General features: G+C 34.3%; 1 protein-coding gene across 1 annotated transcript in view; it reads right to left on the reverse strand.

The window, feature by feature from the left end:
* Nucleotides 1–7690, reverse strand: part of LOC127835923 (uncharacterized) — an 8531-nt gene extending 841 nt beyond the window's left edge. The window contains exons 1-5 of the mRNA XM_052362343.1: nucleotides 7525–7690; nucleotides 6214–6330; nucleotides 4252–4389; nucleotides 2961–3175; nucleotides 22–52 (exon numbers count right to left, since the gene is read on the reverse strand). Coding sequence (XP_052218303.1) covers nucleotides 22–52; nucleotides 2961–3175; nucleotides 4252–4389; nucleotides 6214–6330; nucleotides 7525–7689 — 666 coding nt within the window. The 5' untranslated portion in view covers nucleotide 7690. The remainder of the gene's footprint in view (nucleotides 1–21; nucleotides 53–2960; nucleotides 3176–4251; nucleotides 4390–6213; nucleotides 6331–7524) is intronic.
* Nucleotides 7691–20386: the final 12696 nt, after the last annotated feature.

A 20386-nucleotide genomic window follows, 5' to 3' on the forward strand; every position in this document is an offset into this window, starting at 1 on the left:
TTTCCATTCAGAAATTAAAGCAGTCAAATTTCCCTGATCATCATAACAGTGTCTGCAAAAAAGCAAGAGTTCATGGAAGTATATTTAAAAAAATGGTACATGAAATTGAAAAATAAAAAAAGTATATCAAAATTTGAGGACAACTGGTCAGATATTGAGTTTCACACTGGCTGCACAATTTTCTCAACCTTTGGCAAAATATGATTTATTAAATTCACAATTAAATAAATGTATGAAAATGTGTTGGGAATAACTACATATCTGATACAATATATTATTAAATAAACAATTGAAATTTTTTATTGAAATATGGTGGGCAATTTTAGTGCATTTAAGTTATTTCTTAATACTTGTATTAATTTGTAAGATAGTCACATTTGGTACAATGCCCTATTGAGTTTTGGTATGCATAGGCATTTAATACTCATTATCATATTGATTTATTTACTGATCCAACAGATATAGAAAGACATATTATATTATTAATAAAAGTAATACATTTCATAAAATATTCTTATCAATAAAAGACATTTCTATCTCAGCAATTATACAGTATTAACTTGAGCATGATAATATTCATTGCAGCGATTAACATTACTTAATATTTAATGAAAAAGTAAATATTTTCATTTGTTTTCTTTGAAATGTTAACAACACTTGATATTTTGATGATATAATATACAAGAGCGTTGTCAGTTGACACCATGAATTTTTTTTAAAACATGAGCGGTGCAGGACGAGCGCGCCACCTTCCTTTGTGTTTGATGTCCCAGTGGTAGCCATTTGTATTAAGTAACATGCCCCTTTGAAATTAGTCTCTCCTGTTTCAACCAACATAGTTCTGTTCAAAATGAGGCATACATTTGGCAAAATTATATTCAAGCTTATCTGCCATTGTTAGTGTTTGCTTTTACAACAGCTATCATACATACTAAAACTAACTGAGGAGCTGCGCCATGAGCGCATGATACGCCCGTCGTTCGCCAATGAAGTAGTAAGGTAATAAATAAATACGGTAGGACATTCAATGAAATCACGAAATTTTGACGAACAAAGTCCCATAACTCTGAAACGACAATTCAGAATTCCGTCAAAAACGAAAGGGGATCAGGGTTTATCAATATTAAGATTGTGTTGAAATTTTGAAAAAAACCCATCGAAGGATATTTGAGCTACAGTAGGACATTCAATGAAATCACGAAATTTTGACAAACAAAGTCCCATAACTCTGGAACGACAATTCAGAATTCCGTCAAAAACTAAAGGGGATCAGGGTTTATCAATATGAAGATTGTGTTGAAATTTGAAAAAAATCCATCGAAGGATATTTGAGCTACAGTAGGACATTCAATGAAATCACGAAATTTTGACGAACAAAGTCCCATAACTCTGGAACGACAATTCAGAATTCCGTCAAAAACGAAAGGGGATCAGGGTTTATCAATATTAAGATTGTGTTGAAATTTGAAAAAAATCCATCAAAGGATATTTGAGCTACAGTAGGACATTCAATGAAATCACGATAATTTTGAAGAACAAAGTCCCATAACTCTGGAACGACAATTCAGAATTCCGTAAAAAACGAAAGGGGATCAGGGTTTGTCAATATTAAGATTGTGTTAAAATTTGAAGAAAATCTGTCAAAGGATATTTGACGTAGCGTACGACATTACAGACGGACAGACGGACGGACGGACGGACAGACGCGGGGTATACCATAATACGTCCCGTCATAGACGGGCGTATAAAAAGGAATCTTTTATGTTGTTTTTTTTTCTTCAAAAAATAAGACTTTGAAAATATTTTTTTTCAACAATAAAATCTACTTGAACTATTAGGTCATAAAACAAAACAATAATAAATTCTGATTGGTTTGACCTGGTGAAATGACATCCCCTTCATATTGTAAACATGCATGGAAAAATTGGACCAAATCTCTTTCAGCGGTATCTGATAAATATACCTATAAACAAAAAGTAACCAGCAACCAAATTTTCTATTTTGAACAATAAATTCCTGGTACTCATGTGAAATATGTTAACCATGTTTCAATAAAAAGTTGTGGAAAGGTCTAGCTTCCAAAAAATACAGGTTGCTGCAAACAGGGTTGAGATATGGACCAGACATTTTAAGATAATTGCCTATATCCAGGGTATCCAAAAGTTGGATGCATGCAATTAGATGTTTTAGACACATCTGTTTCATTTGTTGTTGAATTTTCAGCCACATTATATAATATTTGCAAGATATTCATAATTTCTCCATTGACCATCCCATTGGGGCAGAATAAGTGTAACCAAACAGAAGCAGTGTGTAGCATCTGCCTATTTCTCTCCAGATCTTCCAAAACATGCAAACCAATTTGGGCTAAAAACATGTGATGGTTTCTGAACCAACAAGTAACACAACGATAAAAATGTTAACTTTCAGTAACATTAGTTTGTCTGAATTAAATGAAGGGTAACCAGGTACCTGTCCTTGTTAAATTCCTTTCCCTTCTAACGGTAAAAAATTTAAAAAATATTTATCCAAATCTCTTTGACCATTTCTGAGAATGAACAAAAAAGTATATGCTTATTACAATTAGAGAGTCGTGACAATAGCTCCTCTTGGTTGGTGTACAAGTTGATAGCCTTATCAATAAAGGGGTATTAATGCTATTCCTAATTGAGCAATTTATTTAAATCATTTTTAAAGTTGGTCATGTTTAATTAATAGAACTTTGCACATTTTTCTTGTAAATAATTGAGTACAGTGAAGGAATTTGACATTTGTAAACACATGTAAAAAAATCAATTACATATTGCGAAGTACACTATTTTTATTTAGAGCATGTGCACTTTCCAATGATTTCTTAAAAACAAAAACTGAGAAAATGATCTTATAAAGTAAATGACTATCTTTCAATTACTCAATCTCTTTTATTTTATTTACTGTTTTGTTAGTTTATATTCACTTACATATTGCTTTTCAAAGCAGAAGATATGTGGAATCGAAGGTCCTGCATAGTTGGATGAAATCTTCTGTTTGACTTGGGAATGTGACTGTACTTGCTCTTCACAAACAATGCTATGTGGCTTTTCATTTCAGTGGCATTTGTTATGCCCTCCTTCATTGCAAGTTCCTTTATCTTTTGCAAAATCTCTTTGTCCAGGCGCTGCCCATAGCCAGCCTCCTTCAAGAATTCAACTTTTTTTATTTTTGTAAGTTTCATACATAAAGTATTTATCTCCTTCTGGTTTTCCATATGTTTTATAGGTTTCTTTCTACAACTCTTATTTCAAAATATCTCAGGCCTTTTCCAAGGTGCTTAAAAACCAGGAAACCCTGTGCCTAAATCTTTCATTTATTAACTGTCCTCACCAATTTGTGTTGCTTTCATTCTTCAACATGTATGTAAAATCAACCAGACAACCAATGTGAAATTAAAAGGTTGAATATCGTTTCAAATGCTGTTTATATATTAATTATTTGTACAAAAAATGAACCGTCTACAGTATAATAAGTTTTGATGTAGCAACTTAAAAATTAAACAAATTCAAACAGATACCACAGTATCACCCTTATCACGCATGTTTACACCAGTGCATTAGCAAATGTATGGGGAAAGGCCTGATACCTGTTTCACAGACTGTAATTAATATTTAAAAACTTTTACCATGTAAGTGCTGATAAAGCAAACAAGAGGCCCAAGTGTGCCATGAGTCACTTACATGAATACAAGCAAACTTACAAGCAAATGTTATAGTTTCACTAACAGGTATCTGATGATCTGACATAAAAACTTTCTACCTCCAGTTTCTTTCTGGGATGATTTGGGGACTTTTTTATTATTTACATGTACAGGAATAAGATTGGCCACAAGTGCCGAGATAATTTTTAACACAGGGCCATAATTTTATAAAATGTGGTTGAGGTCTACTTGATGATGTATCATGCCCTAAAGAATCAACATATTAACAATAACTTGTGAGATCTACTATACAAAATTCAATGCCAAATGAAAATGGATATTTAAGGACTGCAGTTTCATAAATATTTAAGATTTTAAAATACCAAATATCATAAATTGCATAAACACATTTATTGATAAGGAAGGGCTCAGAATTTGAAAATCTGGGTTAAGATCTTCCAGATTATCTTGCATGTGACATGTCTCATCTCTATGACTTGCTGTTGTACACAATAATTGTTAAGTTTTAAAAGTATAATCTTACATTGATCTTGATTCCCATTACAAGTAATACAAACCTCGCCCATTACGTGATGTTCGTGGGTTCCAACATAGGCAACAAGAACACACACTTCGCCTCTCAAAGAAGAGACTTCAGCTGATTTTAGCCGATCTATGACAGCCTGTCTTTTCCGCCTTGTGTCTGTGCCTTCAAGCTATGTCATAAGTATTGTGCCATCAATGAAGAAAGTACAAAATTTGATTAAGTAACCTCCCTCAAAGACACATCTAATTTAAAACACTGACAAAAGTAACTAAACATCAAATTTACAGTAATTACTATTTCATATCCTTTTTATTTGCTCATTTTAGAGGGGCATACAGCTAGAATGGCAATTTCATTTTTAAATTATATGGTTACATGAAAAAAAATTATCTAAAGGATTCATTTTATTACACAGACCTGAATATAAAAAATCAAATGTAAATTATGCATTATATTAAATACAAACAAGAGATGTGGCCAAATCAATTTACCCCTGATCATTTGATCCGGGGGCATAAAACACAATTTCAATCAATTAAGGGGCCATAACTCTTTTAATGAAACCAACAAACTTCCAAATGTGCCAGCACAATATAACACTAAACATTAATTTTTAATTTCAATACATTTCATACAATAGTTGTTGAGAAACCGTTCATGGCAAAAAAATTCAATTAAGGAGCATAACTTTTGAGATACTAAGCCAATCCCCCCCAAAAAATGCATGCACCACTGCTGTATGATGATACACTTTTATTTTTAGCTCATATAATTCTATGCAGTTTTTAACAGCTAAAAACTGACAAAAATTTACTAACAATTCTATTCATTTTGAAGGAATAACTATGAAATTACCAAGAATGTACAAACAGAATTCATGTGTACAGCAAGGTAATAAGATTCATGAACTTCCTTGCAATAGTACCCGAGACAATCCTCCGGACTGAAAAAGATCCTAAATTTCAATCAATAAGCCGGGCATATCTCTAGAGTTATGAAGACTATCAGAACAGAAAGTGTGCTTAAACCACTGCAGTATAATGATAAATACGTACTTAAAGGGGCCTTTTCACAGATTTTGGCATTTTTTTAACTTATTCATTAAACGCTTTATATTGATAAATGTTAACATTGGATCATAAAAGCTCCAGTAAAAAATCAAGAAAACAATTAAAAAAAGGAAAAGAACATTGCCCGGAGCAGGTTTCGAACCAGTGACCCCTGGAGTCCTGCCAGAGTCCTGAAGTAAAAACGCTTTAGCCTACTGAGCTATTACGCCGAGTACACATTCTTGACGTATTTTATACCTTAATAAGCAATCTTCGTAGTTTCACAAAATTTAACGACAAAAACAGAACTCTCCAAATTATTCAATCGTTTCGCGTTGCAACGCTTTATAATTTTTAGGTTTTAAAATCGTCAAAAGATGCATATAATGGCTATATTAGACCATGGTTAATGTTCAGTATTACTGTTTCCTCACAAATATCATAACTAAAACGAAAATTTGCAAATCTGAAACAACTTTTTTCAATTTTGTCAATTTTCCAAAGCGTGAAAAGATCAATTTAAGGTTTTGTGATTCAAAATGCAACAGTTACTGAGGAAAAGCTCAAGATGGAGAAAAAAAATCAATTTAAACAATTGAGGGGACATTACTCTGGAGTTTCATAGGCCATTCAAAAAGAATATACTTGTGCACAGTGTGCACTTTGATTTTAGAGCCAATGTAAAGGTCTTAGCATGACACAGACGGTGGTTGACAAGACAAGCTGGCTATGACAATACTGCGGGTATTCTCTGAAAACAGCAGAGCTTAAAAATTACAAACCAATATTAAATTTGTTTCTGACATGATTTGTGATTGTTCATTCCATTTCTTTTGATCTATTTTTAACATTTTCTTTAAACAAGTATTGCCTTAAAAATTTCCTCAAAAGTACACAGTTGATTTTTAAAATTCTATTTCATTATTTATAATAAATCATCTCACCTTATAGTCTGGGAACCGCAAGATGGTTTTCATTCGAATCTGGCAGCAACAGCCGTGTTTCTTTGTGTTTTGAATTATTTTCCTCTTGCCACCGGCGTATGCATGTTCGGGATCATTCTTAAATACATGTTCATGCACGAAATACATGCATTAATAAAATCAAGGATTCTGTTTATGAAATATATCAGGAACAGGTCATCAATGTGAATTCTGTCCACGTTTTACAGTGAAATTTGAAGCAAAATACTGATATAAGAAGAAACACACTACATACAGTGAATGAGCAAAATACAAACTTCAGCATTTCATGAAATAATAAGATGACATCCTATTTCTTCTGTAATAGCCTGTTGTAGATTTTTTTTCATGTGTCTTGTAAATAGAACATCCAATACCACAACTATCACATGGGGAAAAGGCCCCTATCTGAGGACATTTTCCAGCAACTAGTTGCGTGAGCATTCCCCAAAACATCTTGAAAATTCGACAATCATCAGCACAAAGACCACGAAGAAATTTCCCAACATCTTTTCTTTCAATGACATACATTCTGTGGATGATGGCAAATGACGCTTGTCGCGGGAAAAGTCTCCATATCCGTACTTTTCAAACAAATAATGAATAACTTGTCAAACCTACTGTTACTCGTCAAAAACAGTTGTATTATTAATTATGCCATGAAGCTAGATAGAATGTAACCCAATGGTTTGACAACCATAAGAAAAGTTGACTTTTAATGTGACATCATGCATGAATGACATGTGAATAATAATATCTAGAAAAAGTATTATTTTTAGTTTGACACAGATGCTTTTAAAAGGGACACGGAGATACCATTAAAACAATAACGTTTAGCTTAATTCATTTTGTTTAAACACTAAGAAATATATGTTAATGTGAGACCCTTAACTGATAGATAGACTTTACAAAATATGATTATGGATAAATCCGATAATTATGTATCACATGCTATACTTTGTTTCCCATATAATATAACCATCACAAATAGTTTTCATTCGACTAACCAATTACATTCCAATTTCCATTACATTATTACCACATCAAATGACATCATGGAATGTAAACAACTTTATTCACTGCACAGCAATTGATAAGCCAAGAATGCTTACAATGCCATGCCCAACTGGTAGATATATAACAACTGTCCTGGCACTTTCTCTTCCACCCAAGCAATCATGCTTACAAAGATGTTACCCAAATAATTAAAAATACCAGAAAAATATCATTTTCAATAATAATACAGTGTCTTTTCATTATTTTGTCACAAATTGTGTTATATGACAACCATACCGGCTGAGCTTTCTTTCTTTCCTTCCTATTAGGACCGTAGTGGCATTCTCTTACTTCTGTTCCCAATTGCACGAACGGACATCCATCAAATGGTATTGGCATGGAACCACGATTTTCGTAGAATCGAAACACAATGCCATCCGTAGTGCTTAATTCTACAATCATGTCATCAATAAAGCTACAGACATTCAATAAGTTCAGTATAACTTTACATTTATATCAACACAAAACACATAAAAAAATCATTTAAGTTTCTTATATATAGTCTATAAATGTAAGCTTGAAACTTGAGCATTTCATTGAATGCCTATTTCTAGGTATAAAACATATTCAATGGCGTTGTACAATAAAAAAAAAATATAAACACAATTTAAAAGCATACACAGGTACATCACGTATTACCTAAAAAATATGGGGAAAAAAAACACCAAAATTAATATAAAAATTTAAACTCATTTATGACTCATCCTCTATGAAAGAATTAATGTCATTTTCACATTAAATGTAGTTTCTTCTGAACATATAATTAAACAGCATAGGCAAAAGAGTCTCATCGACACGGATATAATGAGCCTTGTCGGATGATTATTTTGCCTTTTTTTCTCATCGCTGAGATTGTAGTATCATAAACATGGGTATGAAAAAAAACACACAGTTAAATTGACCAGTAAAAGAAGATGTAGACTTTGCCATTTAAAGTGTTAAGTGTTGTGATATTAATGCAGGATTTAGTAACATTTCTTCACACAATAGCATATTACTTGTAAACATCTAAGAAATATTACCTTTTCATACATGTATATATATGGCAAACATTATTTTAGGAAATAACAACTTCATAATCAGTCAAGCCCTCCCTTGATTAAACTGGGTATGAACTTTCATCAAACATGAACAAAGTTGAAAAACAATGAACAGTCATAAATAATGCGAAATGTTTAAACTGCTGCTTTAACCAAATATACATATATATATATATAACTTACCTATACCTTTATGCCATCTGTCCAAGCTGTTGAATGCTGATAAATTTCTATTCTAAAAAACTTCAGAAGTACATTTCTAAAATGATCAAGAGTTGACGTGCTCATTTTAAGTAACAAATTTTAAATTTATATATATATTAAATGACTGAAATTGTTATTCTTAAATTACAAATATATATAAATAAAATTATAAACATTAAATATTCAAAATAAAATTAATGTATGTTTTGTTACCTGTTTAAGATCTTTTTGTGTGCTTGCTGATGGCATTGATAAGTACCCATTGACATTGTACAATTTTACATGTACATGTACAATGAATATCTTACAAACACCAGAAATTGTTGACGTCAAACAATCCAACAAATGTCCATCTCCTTTCCTTCCACTTGGTGTATTATCCAATAAATTTCAATATTATTGCCTTTTAAACCAATTCAATGCTTTCACACGATTGTTTCAAATTTTAATATTTCCACAATAAGCTTAATTCAAATAAATATTGTAAGTAAATTTCCATTCACACCTTTTAACTTTTAAAAAGCCAGTGTTAGTTTGTAGATTTCTGCATAACTTTTTCCATGGACCTTATTAGAATCACAATATTATATTAACAAGTCACACTGTTTCATATTTCCTAAACATGTTGGGTGTCAAAATTTAATGTGATAAATAGATTTAATGCACACTTCTTTTCATTTCCAAAAATAGCAATTAATGGTTAATTTTTGGCTTTCTCTTGAAGTTTTCACTCTTTGTTTTCCGTGTTTTTCTTTACTTCACAGGGGAAATATGGAGACTTCTTGCCACAAGACATTGGGCCACATAATACTGATTTATTTATTTAATTTCAATTGCACAATATATATTTTAATTTTACTTATATCATTAAAAATTAAATACAAAAACTTATTTTAGATCATAACAGCAGTTTTACAACTAATTATTTACTGGAGTCCTTTCTTCATTCTGCTAATGGTGGCGCAATAGCAGAAACAACACATGCTCTTTAAACCCATTATGTCTTTTGCGTCTCTGTTCTTAACGATCAATGGCACTGACATCTTCATATAAATATTTGATGCAAATGTGCCAAAAATATAACATATGTGGTATGTAATTTGCAAAAGTAGCATAATTTTGTAGTAAGTGGGAAAAGATTGAAGTGATAGAAAGTCCTGAATTATTTTTGATGTAGGGCGAACCTAGTCATGGTGTTAAGGAGCGATTGTGTTAAAAAATTATGCAAGAAACATGTAAATAATGATTTCAAGATAAATGAGATTTTCAAGTCTGCTTGCAAATTTTTAGTAAAGGCAAATTGACAGACAATACCTCAGTATGTTTTTTGGTAAACGTACAGCTTAATTAAAAAATGTTCACATAGTCAGTATAGTGAATCGATATGCATGACAATGTTCTGTGCGAGTGAATTTCATATAAACTTAGCCCAAGTCTTAAGCATGATTAATGTGTTCTAGAGCTTTACATTTGTTGGTCATGTCGATGTAATGTTTTAAATCTATAGCCAGTGGCCAAGGTTAACGATTCGGACAACGCTTATTTGCATGTACATGTACCCCTTTTGGCTTTATCAGTGTGAACTCACTTTTGAAACGAGTCAACAGCATCTTGAAAACCATAGAGAAAGTGTAAACAATAAGCTAGGTGGGGTTTTAAACAGGCACAAAAATTCGATTCGAAATATTAAAACACCTGTAGACTGTGGTGACCCACGTCTTGCCAAAATAAGGGCACCATATAACACACTATGCATCTGCGGAAGTGCAGGTCAACAGAACAGTAACTTCAAAATGCTGGAGTGGAGGGGTGTAAACAATAAGCAAGGTGCAGCATTTAACAGGCACAAATCTTCGAATACCATAAACAAAACACTGGAATCGCACTGTTAAAATACCTGTAGACTTCGGTGACCCACGTCTTGCCAAAAAAACAAAACGTTCGCACGTTTTGATTTCTTCCTCTCTGATGTAATTGTCGGCGTCAATAAAAGAGGGAAATTTTAATACCGCCATTTTTTACAACACACTAAGTTATCTCCCTTCGTGGGCGGAGTTAACACCGCACTACTTTTAAGAATACTCTTTGGCTGATTAATTCATTTGGAATACAACGTTACCGAAGGCTCAGCACGCCATTTTGTCTTCCAAATAGCTAAAACCGAACAAACGCATACAATGTATATTTGAGTGGATATTTATGATCGCATGCATTTAATTAAGAAATATGACTTTTAAATGTACGATAAATCGTGCAAAAACTTGTGAGTTTTAATGCAAATCTTTGGAACTATTTTATTGCCCATTTACACAGATGTAATCATTCCACGCACTTCACAAATGTAAACAATTGTACATATTTTTTATTGAGTGACGTTAGGAATTGCTTCGACGTATTTATGTATGTCGGTTTCTTAATATAAAAAACCATATCAATTTTATAATAATTAATTAAGACTGATATAAGATATCATGGTATGAGATGGTTTTCTTTAATGCAGTTAATGCAATGTAACCGTCGTGCAAGAGATTGTTTAGTATACTGTAACCTCACTGATGAACGCTTGGAATGATCATGACATGAATGAGACGCTTTCATAACAATAGTCCGTTTTGAGCCCAACACAGAGGTGAATGTAATGTGACCGTCGTGCAAGAGATTGTACCGTTCCGCGTCATGGGAAAACTAAATTCATTTTTTTCAACATTGTTTATTTTTTTATGTTTTACATATCCACTTTCATTTTTTTTATATAAACAAACTTTTTATAAAGTGCGTAGGCCTACCTAAAAATATATTTTCAACCAGTAAAATATTTTGGAATCACGTTGGTCCAAAATATGGACCAACGTGAACAACCTGTGGAGGCAGAGTTTGTCACTCTGGATCAGCAGACGATTTATTTTCAGGTGCCCAAGACAGGAGAAAAGTGAACCTTATTGCTGGGGACTCCAATGTTCATCGGATTAAGGATATTCTTCCTGACGATATAGCTGTCAAATGCCTGCCAATCTCTGGTGAGAATATGTAATGAAAATGGTATAGAACAGTAATTACAGTTTCAGGTTTGTTTCTATTAATGGTATCCAGGGTTTTTTAGCTCATCTATTTTTTGAAAAAAAATTATGAGCTATTGTCATCACCTTGGCGTCGGCGTCCGGTTAAGTTTTGCGTTTAGGTCCACTTTTCTCAGAAAGTGTCAATGCTATTGCATTCAAACTTGGTACACTTACTTACTATCATGAGGGGACTGGGCAGGCAAAGTTAGATAACTCTGGCGTGCATTTTGACAGAATTATGTGCCCTTTTTATACTTAGAAAATTGAAAATTTTGGTTAAGTTTTGTGTTTAGGTCCATTTTATTCCTTAAGTATCAAAGCTATTGCTTTCATACTTGCAACACTTACATGTACTAACTATCATAAGGGGACTGTGCAGGCAAAGTAATGTAACTCTGACTGGCATTTTGACAGAATTATGTGCCCTTTTTATACTTAGAAAATTGAAAATTTGGTTAAGTTTTGTGTCTAGGTCCACGTTATTCCTACTTTATCAAAGCTATTGCTTTCATACTTGCAACACTTATTAACTATCATAAGGGGACTGTGCAGGCAAAGTTATGTAACTCTGACTGGCATTTGGACGGATTTATGGGCCCTTTATACTTAAAAAATTGAAAATTTTGTTAAGTTTTGTGTTTTGGTCCACTTTACCCCTAAACTATCATAGATATTGCTTTCATACTTGGAACACTCGCAAACTATCATAAGGGTACAGTAAAAGGACAAGTTGCATAACTCTGGTTGTCATTTTTACGGAATTGTGACCCTTTTTTGACTTAATAACTTTGAATATATGGTTAAATTTTGTGTTTCGATCCACTTTACTTCTAAAGTATCAAGGCTATTGCTTTCAAACTTCAAATACTTTCATGCCAGCATGAGGTTACTGTACCTGGCAAGTTGAATTTTACCTTGACCTTTGAATGACCTTGACTCTGAAGGTCAAATTATTAAATTTTGCTAAAAATGCCATAACTTCTTTATTTATGATTAGATTTGATTGATACTTTGACAAAACTACTCTTACCTGAATACCACAATAGACTCCACCCAAACCATCCCCCATGCCCTCCCCCTCCCCCGAATCCCCCCCTATTTTTTTTTTTAAGATCATCTCACAAAAGACCACCACACCCTCACACTATACTATACCCCCCCACCCCACCCCAAATTGTTTTTTTTGAAACGGTTAAAAAACACAAATATTTATTTTTATTATTTTATGTTTGAAATACCGTCCAACCATGGCACCCAAGAATACCCCCCGTCTTCCCCCCCCCGAATTCCCCCCCCCCCCTAATTTTTTTTTTTAAAGATCATCTCACAAATGATCACCACACCCTCACACTATACTATCCCCCCCGAATCCCCCCCCCCCCTATCTTTTTTTTTAAGATCATCTCACAAATGACCAACACACCCTCACACTATACTATACCTCCCCCCCCCCCCGAATACCCCCCCCGAATCCCCCCCCTAATTTATTTTTTAAGATCATCTCACAAATGACCACCACACCCTCACACTATACTATACCCCCCCCCACCCCACCCTCCCAAATTTATTTTTTTTGAAACGGTTAAAAAACACAAATATTTATTTTTATTATTTTATGTTTGAAATACCGTCCAACCATCGCACCCAAGAATACTCCCCCAACACCCCCCCCCCTCAGAATTTCCCCCCCTAAATTTTTTATTTTTTTTATTTTTAAGATCATCTCACAAATGACCACCACACCCTCACACTATACTATACCCCCTCCACCCCACCCCCCCAATTTTTTTTGAAACGGTTAAAAACACAAATATTTATTTTTATTATTTTATGTTTGAAATACTGTCCAACCATCGCACCCAAGAATACCTCCCACCCCCCCTCCCCCCTCCACCCGAATTCCCCCCCCCTAATTTTTTTTTAAGATCATCTCACAAATGACCACCACACCCTCACACTATACCCCCCCCCCACCCCACCCCCCCAATTTATTTTTGAAACGGTTAAAAACACAAATATTTATTTTTATTATATTATGTTTGAAATACCGTCCAACCATCGCACCCAAGAATCCCACCCCACCCCCCCGGAATTTTTTTTTTTGCATTTTTTTCCCGCATTTTTAGAAGATTATGTAATAAATGTCCACGCCCCCACACTATACACCCCTCTTCACTCCACCTCTCCCTCCTTTGTGATTGAAAATGAGAGTCCCTTCACCTTTAAAAAGAAAATAGATGAGCGGTCTGCACCCGCAAGGCGGTGCTCTTGTTAACCTTATATAACAGACGCCGAATATCGGCGTCTTCCCCCACCAAACTAGGCTGGTTTTTCCCCTTTCAGAACCAAAAATTCCCCCCTAAACAAAAAAAATATTATTTTTTTTTTTTAATAGAAAGATGTGTCTCATGATTATAATATCTCAATTCTATTTCAATTTAATCTTGCCAAACGAAATAAATTATGAAAAAACAATGAATATAGTGCAAAAATGTACAAATGTATTGTAATAATGAGAGAGTAAGTAAACAAATCCCCCAAAAAGGGAAACATCGCGAAAATTCCCACGCGCACAATTTTTCCCCAAAGTGGAAAATCCCGCGTAAAATTTCCCCCACGTAAGGGCTAAAGGCCCCTTCCCCCACAACCCAAAAAAAACCTGGTATCACATGTACACATTTTTCTAAACATTAAAACGAAATGATTAATGAAATAATCAAAAGGTTACCGTTTAAACGGTATCCATATGTCAGTTTTAAAAGCGTCATTGACATAGCATTTCCAAACTGAAAGTAATGATTATTTCCAGAAGTTATATTCAGATCATAACCCATTTGCACAATGACGTCATATTAAAACCAACTGTTCTTGCCGTTGTCGAATAATTGGGTACACGTTTTCTACTTACATGCCGTAGTATTTTATAACAAAGACGAATAAATATTGATCCCACATTTCTTCAATAAGACTACACCTGTGTAAATTTTTTATTGTTTTCTACCTAACAAGATGTACATAAAAACGAGTATCTGTTTATTAAATTAAAAATAAATGCAGATGAATAAATGTCGGGAAAATTTTCTCATGCACGTTGTGCCGATGCGCGTCGAATGTTCAAGACAATTCGGGGCATGATCATGCAACAAATAGCTGGATAATTCTCCAGAGCACTTTGTGCCGACGGTAGTCAAATATTCAAGATGTCTAAGTCGTACATAGTGTTTTGTTATGTTAACGCTGTTGTGAATAAGGGCCATCTGGCACACATGATACAAATGTATACGAGTCTTTTTTTAACAGCTTTTAATAAGTTTTGCAACATTGTAACGCAGGGTTTTTTTTAGAGAAAGGGGAAGACGCTGGACGCTGGGTGAAAGGGGAAAAAAGAGTGCGAAAGAGACATATTAGGGGAAAAAATAAAAACTGTTCATTTCAATGTCTATAACTCATCAAAAGAGGCTTGTCTCTGTCCTTTTTGTTCTTAAACACATTTAACACGTATTAAAGTCAAAGTCCTTAATAAAGTTGCAGGTGTAGATCTAATAATGGGAAATGTTTTAACTATATTTCTGTACTGGGGCCGGGGGACGATGTCAATTTTGTGATTTCAATTTCATGATGAATGGGTTGACGATCTTGATCTGCTACAGTATTGGAAGGGAAAGGAGCGGCAGCTGCCGATTGTCTTCTTTCACTTTCACAATGTTCGATGTTGATTACCTCAGAATCCTGCTGGGTTATAACGGTTATCAATGATTCTTTCTTAAAAAATGCCTCGATGCCTTCAGTATCTTCCGAGTCCGAATGTTTAATTTTGTTTGTGTAAGAACGCCAATTGTGAGACTTTTTTTTTCTGTTTTCACGTTTATATCTTGGCTTGCATATAGCCCAGATGAAAATTCGACTGGTTTCCGGTAATTAATTGACGAAACACCCTTCTCTCGCAAGACCGGTATCCAGTAAAATAGTCACATGATTATTACGATTAGTTGCCCAGTTTACATGACGTAATTTAAGAGCTATATTTAGAATAACTGGGATTCCCAGATTTTTTGTGTTCGTCTGGAGAGAGAGAGCGAGATCGTTGTACATGGTGTATATTGGATAATTGTCGAATGCCCAAAGGAAAAATAAACATTTCTTTGAGAGAAAATATTATATTTTGGTGAAAAATGATATTTTTGGTGGGGAAATTGTATTTTGAGGGGAAAAATTCTGGTAGGGGAAGACGCCGAATATCGGCGTCACTTTCTTAGTAAAAAAAACCCCTGTAACGTAATGAACTAAAATGGATTATGTTGATATCAACAGTCTTTTAAATGTTTATGTTTTTGTAAACATTTTTGAGAAAACACGAAACGCCACCATTTAAACGTGATACTCATAGTTTCTATAAATGATGTAATTATTTCATTTCTTTATACTTAAACAGTTCAGATTTCAAGTCCTAAGCTTCATATGATTACAATATTTGTCATCAATATAAAGTTAAACTTATTATGCTGATGTGCAATTATTGCGTTTTCTAACTAATTTTCATGGTTATATATTTATGCCTCCCTTCGAAGAAGAGGGGGTATATTGCTTTGCTCATGTCGGTCTGTCGGTCGGTCCGTCGGTCCGTCCACCAGGTGGTTTCCGGATGATAACTCAAGAACGCTTGGGCCTAGGATCATGAAACTTCATAGGTACATTGATCATGACTCGCAGATGACCCCTATTGATTTTGAGGTCACTAGGTCAAAGGTCAAGGTCACAGGTGAAGGTCATAGTTACTAGAAATAGGGATTTTAAGGATTTAGCATGGTTCAAACAAGGGAAACAACTACGGTTTATGCATGTTCTTTTTGTAACAGCATTTGCCTCCCTTGTAATATATTTAAATTTTACCAAATGTAAGGCTAACTGCATTTTTGTAATGCATACTACTACTACTACTACTACTACTACTACTACTACTACTACTACTACTACTACTACTAATACTTCTGCTGCTGCTACTACTTCTACTACTACTACTACTACTACTACTACTACTACTACTACTACTACTACTACTACTACTACTACTACTACTACTACTACTACTTCAACACTACCACCACAACCACCACCACCACCACCACCACCACCACCACCACCACCACCACCACCACCACCACCACCACCACCACCACCACCACCACCACCACACCACCACCACCACCACCACCACCACCACCATCACCACCACCGTTCACAGTGACAAAAACATATTCACACAATGGCTGCTACTACAACTTATAGCCCATATAGGGGGGCATGCATGTTTTACAAACAGTCCTTGTTTATTTAAGCGTGTGGAATATTTTACAGATTGTAGGGAATTGTATTTGCAAACACTTCATTTTAATCCTGAGGCAAAGCATGCATTTTCCTTGTGTATTCATTCATTGTATATTTGTGATTTATTAACACAGACATTCGCTAACTCTGTTTTCAAAGGTGCCAAATTTTCTTGTGATCGTTTTCGCCATGCATTGTTGAACTGACTTGCGGAAGATGGATGTTCAACAGCTGTATCTTCATCTAGGCTCAAATGACATTCTTACGCATGAAGCAGTGTTTTACCGGTACATAAACAATTATAAAAAAAAGCTTTTATATTTAAATTTAATGTAGTTGTTTCCCATAACTATATAAATTTGCAAAACTAACATTTTACATGGTTTATTCCTCAATGAGTCATGGAAACTTGCAATCATTGTAAAAGTGTGATCTAGTTTCTAATTTATAAATAAAGCATTTCACAATATTTTCTATTATCCATGTTAATTTGACATTTTATGCTCCCCCCAAAAATTTGGGGGGGAGCATATAGTGCCGCTTCGTCAGTCCGTCCGTGCACAATTTTTGTCCGGGCTTTTTCTCAGCAACTAATGACCGGAATTCAATGAAACTTTATGGGAAGCTTCACTAACAAGAGGAGATGTGCATATTATCAGTCGGTTCTGGTCGGATGATTTTTCACAGAGTAATGGCCCTTTGAAACTTTCTATTAACTGTACATATAGTGCAATTCTTGTCAGGGCTATTTCTCAGCAATTAATGACCGGATTTCAATGAAACTTAATGGGAAGATTCACTACCAAGAGGAGATGTGCATATAATTAGCGGGTTCTGGTTGGATGATTTTTCACAGAGTTATGGCCCTTTGAAAATTCCATTAACTGAACATAAAGTGCAATTCTTGTCCGGGCTATTTCTCAGCAACTAATGACTGGAATTCAATGAAACTTTATGGGAAGCTTCACTACCAAGAGGAGATGTGCATATTATCAGTGGGTTCTGGTCGGATGATTTTTCACAGAGTTATGGCCCTTTGAAATTTTCCATTGTACATATAGTTCAATTCTTGTCCGAGCAATTTCTCAGCAACTTATTACGGGAATTCAATGAAACTTTATGGGAAGCTTCACTACCACCAGGAGATGTGCATATTATCAGCCGGTTCTCGTCGGATGATTTTCCACAGAGTTATTGCCCTTTGAAATTTTCTATAAACTGTACATATAGTGCAATTCTTGTCCGACTACTAGTATTTCTCCCCAACTACTGACTGGAATACAATGAAGCTTTATGGGAAGCTTAACTACCTTGAGGAGATGCGCATGTTATTAGTGGGTTCTGGTTAGATGATTTATTTATAGAGTTATGGCCCTTTGAAATTTTTAAGTTGCTAAACCATCCATTGTATTATTTTGTCCAAAGCTATGCCCCTCAAGACGTTTCTTTATCTGAATATATAGTGCAATATTGTGACAAAAATACCCTTGTGGAGCATCACCCGTCTCAAACGGTTTCTTGTTTCATTATTTGCATTCTACAATTAATTTTACAAGAAATAGCAAATAATTTATTTATGCGCATAATATTAACAATATAATTATACATATTTGTTTATGTAACTATTTTGGTAGGTAAGTCAGTCTGCAAAGAAAAAGAACACATTTGTGTACTTTACTCCACATTTTTTATGCCCCTTTTCGAAGAAAAGTGGGTATATAGTTTTCGCACTGTCTGTCTGTCCGTCTGTCACACTTTTCTTGTCCGATCTCTAATTCAAATAGTTTTCATCCGATCTTTACCAAACTTGGTCAAAAGTTGTATCCAGACAATATCTAGGTCAAGCTCAAATATGAGCCATGCCGGGTCAAAAACTAGGCCATGGGGTCACTTAGTGCATTTCAAGGTTTAAGCATGGTGTCCGCTATCTAATTGAAGTAGTTTTCATCTGATCTTTACCAAACTTGGTCAGAAGTTGTATCAAGACAATATCTAGGTCATGTTTGAATATGGGTCATGCCGGGTCAAAAACTAGGTAACGGGGTCACTTCGTGCATTTCAAGGATTTAGTATGGTGTCCGCTGTCTAGTTTGGGACTTATTTTGCATTTCTGGATTAACTTTTTTTATGCTGCCGAAGGAGGGCATATAGTGATCGCACTGTCCTTCCGTCTGTTTGTTCGTCCGTCTGTCTGTCCGTCACACTTTGTGTTTAGGTTTCGAAAAATGCTCATAACTTCTTTTGTCGCTTCAGATGTAACATTTATATTTGATATGCATGTGTATATGGACAAGGCCTTTCCATACGCACACACATTTTTACCCCATGACCTTGACCTTAGGATGTGCGTTTAGGGTTCGAAAAATGCATTTAGATTTCGAAAAATGCTCATAATTTCTATCAAAGCATTTATTGGGGGCATACGTCATCCTATGGAGACAGCTCTTGTTTAACAATTTAATTGAAAATAATATGTTGTCAACATGAAGTGTATATATGCAAGATCACATTCCCAGTGACAACAACTCTTTAATTGTTGACTGTATTTTAGCTCGACTATTATATATGAAATAAATATAGTGGAGCTATCCTACTCACCCCGGCGTTGGCGTTTCTGTGAGCGTGCAAATGTTAAAGTTTGCGTACTACCCCAAATATTTTCAATGTCCATTGACATATTGCTTTCATATTTTGCATACTTGTTAACCAACATGATCCCAACCTATAAACAAGAGCAGACCACTGTATCAAGCATTTTGACCGAATTATTGCCCCTTTTATACTTAGCAAAGGGGTGTTGATATACTTTTGATTGGTTCAGGCACCATCTATTTGAGAACCACAGATACGAAGTTCTTTTTTGAAAACAAGCAGAATCAGCAACTGACTTTAAGCTTGATTTTAGGTACATGTATAAAGTGAACAACAATCAGACTTATTATTCTAGTGTAAAATGTCTTGAAATACTTTCAGCATGAAGTATTGTGTGATGAAATAAAATGTGTATTTACTATAATGCGTAAATCAACAATAAGTTTGTTGAAAAGGAGATTCAAAGTGGGTGGTTAAAGAAATATAAAGTGATATGGTCAAGTTCAACAACTGCCTGTATTTTTGGAATACTGAAGAACAGTCTGTTGTAACAGGTTTGTATTTTCAATTCTGCATCCCTTTTTTATTTAGTTTATTGAATTAATTATGATCATTATCATATTTATGTATTGGCACTGGGAAATGTAAATGGATGAGTAAATGTAATGCAATTTTAAGGAAAAACAACACCATTTGAATTATTATGGCTTTATTTTATGATTATTGTCATCTTAAATGTTATTTATACCTATTTTTGGTCATTAATAAACATATTTTTCCCTCATATTAAATGAGAACTTTTATATTTTAAATTTAAAGGTTAAACCCCATGGTGACCGTGAAATTTACATTGATCAGAAGATCCTTTGGAAAGAATGT

The sequence above is a fragment of the Dreissena polymorpha genome, chromosome 6 (assembly GCF_020536995.1).
Source record: "Dreissena polymorpha isolate Duluth1 chromosome 6, UMN_Dpol_1.0, whole genome shotgun sequence".
In the NCBI taxonomy this organism is placed as follows: domain Eukaryota; kingdom Metazoa; phylum Mollusca; class Bivalvia; order Myida; family Dreissenidae; genus Dreissena; species Dreissena polymorpha.